The 11,424-nt window shown below is 35.7% G+C and overlaps 2 protein-coding genes and 1 long non-coding RNA gene across 6 annotated transcripts; 2 read left to right on the top strand and 1 right to left on the bottom strand.

Annotated features, from left to right (window-relative positions):
- Positions 1–460: 460 nt before the first annotated feature.
- On the bottom strand, positions 461–7,507 carry LOC141593617 (uncharacterized). Its single transcript, XM_074414164.1, has 2 exons — positions 7,443–7,507; positions 461–3,078 (listed from the first exon to the last, which is right to left on the bottom strand). The coding sequence occupies exon 2, from the start codon at positions 3,000–3,002 to the stop codon at positions 519–521; it is 2,484 nt and encodes an 827-aa protein (XP_074270265.1). The 5' UTR covers positions 3,003–3,078; positions 7,443–7,507; the 3' UTR covers positions 461–518.
- LOC141593601 (uncharacterized) lies at positions 3,294–6,273 on the top strand. 2 transcript variants are annotated; one of them, XR_012521681.1, is made up of 4 exons: positions 3,294–3,661; positions 5,336–5,409; positions 5,537–5,631; positions 5,841–6,273. It is a non-coding gene; the product is annotated as an uncharacterized LOC141593601 (long non-coding RNA). The 2 variants fall into 2 exon arrangements; XR_012521687.1 differs by having other exon boundaries at positions 3,370–3,661; positions 5,353–5,409; positions 5,841–6,213.
- Positions 7,508–8,349: 842 nt separating the features above from the next.
- On the top strand, positions 8,350–11,290 carry LOC141593565 (uncharacterized). Of its 3 annotated transcripts, none has more exons than XM_074414162.1 (3): positions 8,350–8,651; positions 9,527–9,703; positions 10,816–11,290. In XM_074414162.1, the coding sequence occupies exons 1-3, from the start codon at positions 8,586–8,588 to the stop codon at positions 11,011–11,013; spliced, it is 441 nt and encodes a 146-aa protein (XP_074270263.1). In that variant the 5' UTR covers positions 8,350–8,585; the 3' UTR covers positions 11,014–11,290. The 3 variants fall into 3 exon arrangements, with proteins under 3 accessions (XP_074270263.1, XP_074270262.1, XP_074270264.1); XM_074414161.1 differs by having other exon boundaries at positions 8,381–8,651; positions 9,524–9,703; XM_074414163.1 differs by having other exon boundaries at positions 8,646–8,730.
- Positions 11,291–11,424: the final 134 nt, after the last annotated feature.

The following is an 11,424-nucleotide window of genomic DNA, read 5'->3' as shown; positions in this document are numbered from 1 at the left end:
AATTTGAGTTAATTTAATACTCCGTATTAGATTAGGTAATATTTCGTTTAAGTTATCAATTTTGGCTTTAGTATTAGGTTTACTGTTGATAGTGGCTTTTTATCTGAAGGGTTATAAGTTTATAACCCACTCGGAAATGTACTTTGTCACTTAAGAAACAACTTAAAATAATTATATAGTTAAGCTATGAGAAAAATTATGCTCTCACATAAGGGTGTTCACTTATTGGACTGGTCGGATGGACCGGCAGACTGGCCAGCCTCATATCCCAAAATCGAGTACCAGATCGGTTAGGCAAGGACCAGATCGGATCTCATTAGGTCTGGTATTTTCCAAGCTTGGATCGGACCGAATCAACTATATTTTTTTTTTTTTGGCAGCTGGACCGAATCAACTAGAAAGGGTACTTTGCGGGGTTTTTTTTCCAAGTTTGGGTATACATCTCCGTTTACACATCTGATTTAATTGTAATGGAAGGCAAAGAAATGCATATACATTATAAACTGAACAATTTAATCTCATTTATGTAAAATCTGCTGCTTACTCGAATCCGAGAGACAGTAAGCTGCAATAATTCCATCCAATACTGTATCAGGAACTACTCCTTCAGACAACATTCTTTGATAAAATAGATTTGCTTCTCTTATACTCCCTGCTCTACACAAACCATGGATAACAATAGTGTAAGCGACAACATCCGGCATTAAACCCTTGTTAACAGCAGAGCGGAAAACAGTCAACGCTTCCTCAATTAGTCCTCTTTTGCACAAGCCATCCATCAGAATGCTAAAACTCACTATACTCGGTTCTATGTTGTTTCCTGACATTTCTTCGAATAACCCAAAGGCGTCCTCTATCTTGGAACATTTCGAGTACCCATCGACTAATGAGCTGTATGTGACCACGGTAGGAAACAGCCCCTTTTCCAACATCTTCCTGAACATCATTACCGCCTCATTTAGTCTACCCTCTTTACAAAGGGCATCAATGAGAAGAGTAGGAGTGATAACAGTGGGCCTGATTGGTCCATCGGAGAGGGTTTCATACAACTGAATTGCTTCATCCAACCTCTTGGATGAGCAAAACCCGCAAATCATTGTGTTGTAGGTCACAATATCAGGCTCTGGCCCGTTAGCAAAAAGCCCTCGGAAGATGGTAACAGCATCTTCTGCTCTGGAGTGTTTGAACAGACTGTGGAGAAGCACATTGTAAATCACAATATCGGGTTTCACCCTCCCTTGCAACATCAGTTGAAACAGGTAGAGAGCGGCTTTTAAATTTTTTTGCTTGCATAAGCCATGAATTAGTGTGCTATATGCAATGACATCCAACGACATATCCAGCTTAAGCAATCGAAAGAAGAGACTTAATGCCACATCATACTTGGCCATACCAACCAGAGCTTTGAGGAGCAAGGTGTATGTTAAAGTATCAGGAGTCAAGTCATTCATCTGCAAAAGACTATACACCTTCATTATGTCGTCCATTTGGTTTAATCGACAATAACCGTCTATTAAGCTATTAACAATATACACATTAGGCTGTATACCCCTCATTGCAGCTTGGAAAAACAGTTGAAGAGCTTCAACCATGTACCCTCCTTTGCTAAGCCCATTTATAAGCACAGAATACAAGACGAGATCTGGAACATGGCCAATAACCAACATCTTTCTATACCATCTAAATGCTTTTCTCAAATTTCCCAGTTTACAGAAACCATCAATAAGACAGCTATAGGCTAAAACCGAAGGGTGTGATCCACACTTCAGAAATTCCCCAAAGACGGCAGTAGCATCAAGAATACGACCACCTTGACATAACCCCTTAATTATAATGCCATTAGTAACTACACTAGGAGAGATGCCTTCCTTGCTCATTGTATTGTATACCTCAATTGCCTTCTCTAAGTCTCCTACCCTAACATAAGAATCTAACACCGAGCCAAAGATGACCGAGTCCAACTTGATACCTCTACCTAAAGCCTCGGCTAAAAGCTGGTAGCCTTTTTCCACCTCTCCATTCTTAAAAAGGCCATCAATTACGATACTATATACAATCAAGTCCGGTGCTATTCCCCTCTCAATCATCAAATTATACAGTCTAAATGCCTCATTCAAGCTCTTTTCCTTGCAATACGAATCTATTAAGGTACTAAATGTCACCAAATTCGGATTAGGGCCAACTTTAATCATAGTATCAAAGAATCGTGATGCAACTTCCACCGACTTTTCCCTACAAAGAATCTTCAAGATCTTATTGCAATCAACCACAACCGGCAAAAGACCCCTATCAATCATCTTGCGATGAAAACTCAACGACATCTCGAACAAATTATTACGAATAAAACACATCATTGTAAACTCATAAACGTTAAACCCTTCCTTCAACTTTCTCTCGGACTGACCACACAACTCATCAATTACTCTAGAAATGCCGTCAACATAAGACGAGGAAATCAAAGAATCCACCATAACTCTCAAAGCATAAGAAGCAACATCAATCCCCATCCCCGACATTTTCATCAAAACATCAATTCCCTCATCAAATTTGCCATTTCGACAAAACCCAGCTACCAAAAAGCTATAGCCAGTATTGACATTACACCTATACACCTTAAACCCCGAAACAAACACCTCACAAACATCATTCCCATCACAAACTCTCAGAAGCATTTCATCAAACACTTGGTGTGCACGACTAAATAAACGATGATTAAGCAACACAAAAACAACAGCAGAGTAATGTCGCATAGAATGATGAAATCCCAACACATTATGAGACCAATTAAAGAACTTAACCGCTGAATCGGGTTTCGACCGAAGAAAGAAAAGGAGGTGATCAACAATGGTGGGTCGATTCTTCAACAAATTAGGGTTTTGCAAGGGTTTATAGTTTTCATCTTGGAATGCAGTTGAAATGCGGATACGACGTCGGATTGGAGAGAGGGTAGATAAGTAGCGTAATGGTGAAGGTTTTACTAACTTCCATGGCGTCAAAATCATAGTTTGAAGTTTTTAAATGCTGAGGAAATTGGAGACGTGATTCCATTTATGCCAACAAACTCACTTGTTCAAGTATCTATATTATATATTAAAGCAACAGCCGGTAACCGCCGTTTTAGAGCATAAAAGGTGACGTGTCGCTCTTACATTAATTGACCGTATATGATACGTACATATACAAATCCATATGCGTATAATAGCAAACACGACTTTCCACTAACCCGATAAACTACCCACTATTGCTTCAATAACCTCCCCTCAAACATATCACTAAAACCATCGACTATGACAGAAACTACGGAGTATACAACAATGAGATCTTCTCCTTCATTCATTATTGATCATTAATCATCTTCTCTTTACTCCATCATCCTCAGCATCGCCTTCGTCACTCCTTACGCCCCAGTTTTAATATGTTTAAAAACGACACTCTTCTGTTTCCGATCAATTTCAACTTTGAATTTATTAGAAACTATACTTAGTTACAAGTTTATCGACCTGAGATCTCGGGTTCAAATGCATCAGAAAGTTTATAGACGCTTCTAAGGGGTGTTTGTAGACTAACAGATCATAATCGTATCTGATCATTATAGGACCTGCATCAGTTCTGCAGAACTGGGAGAATGAATTCTCTAACTGGTCTACTTTTCGTATTTAATGTAAGTTTTCAATTCAATTTCCATAATCACATTTCCATAAATTGTTTACTTATTCCATGATTTTGTTAAGTTTGATTTACCCCCCTCCTCTAAGTTACTGATAGAAATTCAAGCTGTGATAATTTGTCAATTTTTTGATCAAGTTAAATGTTGTTTATTGAATCTTAGGATCAATATGGTGGATTTGTAATGGAGGAACGTCTTCTACAGCTCTTAAACTCAAATCTCTTTCTTTTCACAGTATTATTATAGTTAGCCTGATAATTAATCATCAAATACTTTATTAACTTCATACTATATGTAGTACTGTCATTTTATCTTAAGTAACCATATTCAATTTCGAAATAACTGTCTTCCATTAAAAAATAATTTACTAATGAAAATACTAATCACAATTTTCCGTAAGTAACTTAAAACAATGTGGTCGTCTATAAATTAAGAACTACAATAATTTTACCTTTTGTTAACCAAGTTCAAGTGTTTGGGTTCCAAGTTCCAATGCATGAATATGAACTACCTTATATCATTTCGCCTATGTTTGAAGACGTGCGGACAGTACAATCTTCGTATTTGGCATGGGCAGCCACCATATTCTATAGGGATGTCTACCCAGTGTTTAGTCTATAGATGATATATTTGTATACAACCATAGGAGTATATAGTAATAAAGTTATACGGCTGCTGGACGTTATGCTTGAAGTGCGTTTACCCTGCTATGGCGGTGACATTTGTAGAGTGTTCTAATATACATAATAGTATAGGTATCCTATGAATAGATTTCCAAAACTAGCTCCAAGTCGCCTCTATAGCTACCTGCATCCAAACCCGTTTCCATAAATTTACCCCCTTTGTCCTGTTCGTTTTTTTACCTTTGATTTAAATACCTCTCACAAAGAATAAAATGAGGTAAACAAATGATTGAGATGGAGGTAGTATTACATATTTGAGGTGCCTATATTACTTATAGTGTGTGCTTGGATACATCATTAAGAGGGAAAAGAAATGGAGGGGTAGATGTCAGGGGAACTGAGGGGTAATGTCTTTTTTTTTTTTTTTTGGATATGATGTCTTCAATTCTTTACTCATTTGGAGGGATTTTGTTTTTTTTTTTCCTGGAGGATGTAGAAAATGGATCTTCCTATGCCTGCTACCGGTCATGGACAACTTTATATCTCTATTTCAACAGCCACGAATAAGCAATGAGAATTGAGAAGGGTTTGAAAATTCTAATTTAGAACAACGAAATTCGTACATGTAATACAACTATAAATGTGGTTTACAAAGAATTAAATGGCAGATTGGCAGGTGTGTTGCATGGTTAAGTCCATGCTACTGTTTTGCTAATAGCTTATGAGATTTCCGTTCCTTTATAAATGGAGGTTATCCTCTGAACACCTCCCATTCTTCTACTTCACTTAATATGTAACTCCTCGGATAATTCCATTATTCAATTTCTTCCAAATACATATTTAATATTTATCACCCTTTCATTGATTTTGTTAGTTGAAATATACTCGAACATAGAAATCCAACAACTGAAAGAGTTAAGAAGCCTCAATGTTATCATTCTTGGATATTTGATCTCTGATAATCCATCACTTCCAACGGATATTCAAATACACTTAACTGATTGTGTTTGTCGGTCAAAATTTAATTAACTAAATCGTGTTAAAGTGTTTCTTTTTTATTAGGTATTTTTATATGGAAGGCGCACTTTAAGTTCAAGAGAAGTCTTTAGATGCGAGTAGGTAAATCATTGTTTTTATTCCTAGGGATCTCTTAAAGCAATGTTTTAATCTCTATTGCAACTCATATATGTGTATCAACAATTGCGGGAATCTTATGGTGAATTTTCTTATTTATTATTTTTTCCAGGGACACGGTCTGGTGTTTCTCTCAGAGAGCCAACAATTGTACGAAGATCCAATGCCAGTTTCTTAATCCACCCTACCAGCCCTAGCTCTCTTGAGGTTCCTTCTCTTGATATCAACTACTCTTTACCTTTAATTTATTTATTTTGTTGCTTTGGATTGGAATGGGAATTTGTAAACATAAGCAATCAAGTGGAAATTGCTCACTGATCAAACAACGATTTTGGGTGAATGTTTATGAAGTTGGAGTATGTGTATTTGATGAACTTGGATCTATTTTAGCAATAAATGTTTAAATTTCATTTCAGGTTTGATGTCTTTTAGTACTCCATTATCCCTCGCTTCAAATGTTGAGCACCATTAGTAATGTTCTATGCTGGAGAGTATCCCCGAGATGGCTGGCATGACTCTCCAAGTCGATGAGATAATTATTAGCATGGATATACTGATGCATAGAGATGCAGTTTGGCTAGACAGCAAGACGAAGGTCGTAACAAATTAGATGATGTTCAAATGTTCAGTTATGTTTGGTACGTGCACATGGGATTAAAATTATCAAAACTTTGCTAAGATGTACAGTAAATAAAATGTGGTTTTGAATTTTTGGAAAGTTATCATTTTACAATAGATGTTACATGCTCATTTACGTAAATAATGATGAGACTCTTCAGCTTCCTTAAATTAATTTGGTTTTCATGTGTTTATCAAGTAAAACAATTCGAGTAATATTAACCTATTTCATATACGTGTGTACATTTTTGGGGGAGGGAAGACTCATGAGCCATGACTATTTCCGTATCACGCCCTTTGACTTATGTTTTGTTAAAATACTCGCAATGTATGAATAATAAACAAAATGTTGAGCTGGGCTGAGCAAATCCTACCACATTAGCAACAAGCACACTTAAATACGAGTATAGCAAATAAAAAACAAGTTCTCAAAGGTTTATGTTAGGCCCTTAGGGTGAATCTGGATGACATTTAGCTATCAGAAGTAGGAATGACAATGGATAAGATCTGGATATGATCCTATAAGATCCAGATCCGATCCATATTTACAGGATCTGAAATTTCCATATCCATATCCGGATCCGCAGGATCTGGATTGGATCAGGATATATCCATATCCTTTTGATAATAAAGAAAAGTCCTTAAAATATGAAAATATTATTTTTTGTATTTTACTACGACGTAACATACTATTTTCCTTTATTAGATACTAATAATAAAGCTAAAGTTCTAAAAACATAAAAACATAAAAATAAAGTCTTATGAAATTACAATAACACTAAAAAAGTATCTTTTTTTAACCAAAAAATGTTAATCAGCAAAAATCATGGTTTGATTATGAAAAAAATTAAAAGAACAAAGCATATAATTTTACTATTTCTTCAGCTGAACTTATTTTTTAAGAAAATGAAATAAAAATGGATCTAAGGGTAGGATCTGGATCTCGACCATACGATCCATATCCATATCCTTATCCACTGGATCTTAAATATCGCGATCCATATCCGCTCCGTAGGATCTGAATCTCAGGATCTGGACAGGATTTAAATTCTGTTGTCATCCTTAATCAGAAGCCTGATTTGAATTGTATAATATTATGACTATACATTTAAACCATTTATGAAGTTGTCATTGTATGAGTACATAATAATTTATCAAAGAGGAGAAATAAGCAAAGAGGAGTATTTGTAAATTGTAATAGTCTTTATATAGTAACCATAAGTTATAATCTGTTTTAATAATATGCAATCATGTGTTTTCATGAAATTTTAAATTTTTGTAATGTTATTTATATTGATTATACATCTAAATATTTACTAATTTAAGCATCTATATATTTCTACAAAATTATTATACATTGACTCATATTATTCCCGTGCATAAATGCACGGGTTACACACTAGTTGGTACAAAATTGAGAGCCCTAGTTTGTTGTGCACGAAAGTTTCAAGACTTCATTGTAGGTGAAAAATTTAGTTGGATGGACAACTATTTATCGGGCCGTTGTCTTACTTAAACTGTTTTAATTTACCAAGTCCCTCCGGTTGACCTGACCAACACCCGACCCCTAACCTGTTTACCGAATCTAATTTTCACTAAACATTAGCTATCTTATTCCTTAAAAAAAAAAAAAAAATAGGTATTTTATGAATCTTATCCAATAACCATTATCATATCAATGTCAATTAATCTCTCCCTTAACCCACACTGAATCACAAATTCTCATTTTAATATGTCTAAAATTATACAGTCCGTCTTGCTTTAGACCGCAAGATACCACCCATGTGATTTCCCACTCACTTCCTAAATGGATATTTTGTGAGAGGAAACAATCCGTCTTATTATTTCAGACGGATCTTACGGTCTGAAATAAGAATTTGTGAAAATTATAAACTGGTCAAATATTATATCATTTTTATAATAAGACAAATAACAATTGGAATGTCACCACTTTATCTTATTATATAGGTGATGACATATTTGATCCGTATAAGTTGTACCCTTTAAATGAATACCGTGTAAAGTGAGACTAGGGCTTGTTTGGTTGCCCATTAAAATCATGGGATTTTAAACTTGCTAGGAAGTGTAAAACCATGATGTTGTTTGGTTGCCAAAATCATGGGAAGTAGAACTTCCCACATGAATCTACTTCCTCCATTATGTGGGAAGTCACTCACCAAGCCCCCCTTGGTCATTGGAACTTCCCACATGCAAACCAAACACTTTTTCCAATTCATGTGAACTTGAATTTTCCGAGAACTTTAGTTCCCTTTATGTCAACCAAACAAGTCCTAATTGAACTTAATTACACCATTACTACTCTCCAAACCTTAAGATCAAAACAAAGATGAACCAAACACACACATCATCCAAAGAATCAAAACACAACATCACTTCAAAAGCAAACTTCTTTCACCTCTTTTTCTCTCTTTCATTACTATATATGAATACTTTGGATAAATCTATTGCTTTTATCCCAAGTTTTATGTCTACCCATTAATGTAAAATTTGCTTAACCTCTAAGAAACAACAAAGTGCAAAAAATGGTGGGAATTTTCTCAAAGTTTTCAAGCAATAAAACTAGACATCAAAGAACTCAAAGTGCCATTGTAAGAAACAATACTTTTTTTTAACATTAATTATTTAATTCTATTGTTTTCTTGATTTTAGAACTATTTTATGATCTGGGTATGTGTAAAGTTTGTTCCTTTCACTCTAATTTAATCAAATTTTGAATCTTTTGTTGTTTGTATTATGAAAATCAGCTGTTTTAGGGTGATTCTTGCGGTAAGTAGTTGAGTATTACCTAATTTGACCTCCTAATTGACTTCTTTTGTGTGTGTTGATTTGATTTGACCTGTTTTAACTATTTCATTTGACTCTTTAAGATCTCAATTGACCCGTTTTAAGTTTTAGATGGATATATGCTCGTCTTAAACAAGAATTTGTTGTATGATTGTTAAATGGGGTTTGTCTTCTGTATTGTCTCATTCTTGGGTTTGATTTGTTCATGATTCTGTGTGAATGTCCCTTGTGAATAGACCTCACAAAATTGACCCGGCTGAATTTACTATAATCTATTTAAGTTTTAAGTAGTTGCTTTAGTTTGATATAATTATTTCTTTTTCCATGCTTAAACTCAGAATTTTGTACTGCTGGAATTTTGGGGAGTTTGTTTATTATGGATTGCCAATTGCCAATTGTGTTTGGAATTTATTTATTTTTTTGTGAGATTTGATATTCTTTATTGAGCTCTTACCATGCAATTTGCGGGAGCCCTTGATGCACTGGGGTAATGTTGTTGTTGTCAATATTCTTTGTTGCATTTCACTGCAATGATTAGGATTTAGAACTTATCTGATATGCTCATCTCAGTGATTTGTTTATCTTTTCTCGAGTTAATCTTGTTGCAATTGTGATTACTCATTATTCCGTTCCTGAGGACTGAATTGAATGTTGGGTTGTTTTCTTTTGAGATGAGCAGGACGAGAGGGAAGTATTGCCGCCAAACCTTGAGACGGCTGAGGTTCCTGTGGCGGCATCTGGAGTTGCTCATGGGATTGAAGTAACCAGTGAATTTAAACCCCTTGAACATCCAACTGAACCTTTGGATGATGATAGACCGGTTCAATGCCCGCTACCAGAACCTTCCATTCTTAATGTAAGGGTTAACTTGTTAAAAAGGATAATTCCATGCCGGGGTTATCATTAATTAAGTCATAGTGCTATTAAGTTGAATCGATCTCATTTGGGTCATTCTTAAGGTAGATTATTGTCAGATCATTAATCAAATTGGGTCAAAGGGCACCTCGGGTAATTTGGCTAGGGTTTTCGTGGGACATATTGGGCTGTATGCATATGCCAATGGATTCCATTGAGGTTGTTTCGTTTCTTTAGGGTCTCAATTCACAAGGTTTATGCGATATAAACCTTTTTAGGGGTTTGCTACTCTGCTACTTTGATGGACACATTGCCTTGTGGGTGGTTTGTGCCCTCAAACCTCATTGCTAATAGTCTCCAAGTATTGCTTGTTTCGAACAACTTTGTGTTCATGTTTGGAATGTCGGTTGCATCTGGCCAATTTTCGTACCCCTTGTTCATATAGGATCTGGATTGTTGTCCATTTAGCTCACGTGCCGTTTACTTGTCTCTGATATATTAATATGCTTGATCTAAGTTTATAGAAGAACATGTTCTTAAAGTCTAAAAAGTTACGGAATATATCTGTCATTAATATTAGGCTTTTGTGAATTTAGCTGGGATTATAGTTTTAGGAAGGGCCAATATGTTGTACTAGTATGTCTAACAAAGCGGACCGTAATTGGTGTGAGGTGAAATTTGTGGGGAAGGGATTTTTCAGTCGTAGGTTTTGGACTGACTGGTGTCGTATTTCATTTGTCATTTCTGGTCCTTTCATTGTTCCCCCTGCGACACTTTGGACCAGATGCCTGTTTTCGGCCATTATATTTTTTGTGCAGGAGAGCCACAAGGACAATTCCTGCTGCTGATGAAATCGTTCTCTCAATGAGTTTGACGGTTGAACTGTGTATATGAATGTTACGTTTGATATTTTTGACGTCACATTCATTCACTTGATATTCATGGCTTTTTGCTCATCCATTCGTATCATACAAATATAGCATTACAATTCTTGTGTCCATGATGAGAAAATCCATTCTTTTGAATCCTTTGGCAGAAAAAATTAAATAAACGAGTCTAAACGAAATGGACATTGATAAATCGTTAATATATGAGCTTGTGATGGATAAACAGGATGGGAGACTATGGAAGGAGCGAGTTTCTGCTGCAAATGTGCGGAAAAGAGCGGATATAGCCCTTGCTAAAGAAGGGTCAACAGTTGATGATGTGGAATCAAGATCTCAGTCCAATCGGATGATGTTGCCATCCCTAAGCGCACCTGAGCACCATCTCCTTAATTTGCTCGATGAATGCAATGTTTCAAAAATGTAATAATCACACGACGTAGCCATTATCCTTATTTTTCTTACTTCTGCAGGAATGCCCTCCTGCCCTGGGTCTTATCATCTTCCGAAGATAAATACCAATGAAATCGACCACTAATGAATTCATGTATATTTGTCTTCCGAAGAAGAATACCAATGAAATCGACCAGATTGTATCCATGTATATTTTATGTAAGAGCTGGTTTATTGCACCCTGTGTAACTCCATTACCACCAGCATGTCAAAACATATTATTAGATCAATGAAGCTTCCTTTCGCCTGTATTTATTGTTCACATTATACACACCTGTATTTTGCCGGAAACTGTAGACGGAAGTATGTCTGACGGATTTTGAACCTCAATCATGAGAACTGCCCTCTACAGATTTTACCTTCTTGCCTAAGAGTTGGTCTTATG

The sequence above is a fragment of the Silene latifolia genome, chromosome 1, assembly GCF_048544455.1.
Source record: "Silene latifolia isolate original U9 population chromosome 1, ASM4854445v1, whole genome shotgun sequence".
Taxonomy (NCBI): Eukaryota; Viridiplantae; Streptophyta; class Magnoliopsida; order Caryophyllales; family Caryophyllaceae; genus Silene; species Silene latifolia.
Note: the sequence above shows the minus strand (reverse complement) of the source record. Positions and strands in the feature narration are given on the sequence as shown.

What these genes read in the sequence shown, in the direction of transcription:
- LOC141593617 (XM_074414164.1), bottom strand. Translation starts at nt 3,002, where the DNA reads ATGATTTTGACGCCATGGAAGTTAGTAAAACCTTCACCATTACGCTAC.
- LOC141593565 (XM_074414161.1), top strand. Translation starts at nt 8,586, where the DNA reads ATGGTGGGAATTTTCTCAAAGTTTTCAAGCAATAAAACTAGACATCAA. An exon ending in AAAGAACTCAAAGTGCCATT is followed by an intron (nt 8,652 to 9,523) that starts GTAAGAAACAAT and finishes TTTTGAGATGAG; the next exon opens with CAGGACGAGAGGGAAGTATT. An exon ending in CAGAACCTTCCATTCTTAAT is followed by an intron (nt 9,704 to 10,815) that starts GTAAGGGTTAAC and finishes ATGGATAAACAG; the next exon opens with GATGGGAGACTATGGAAGGA.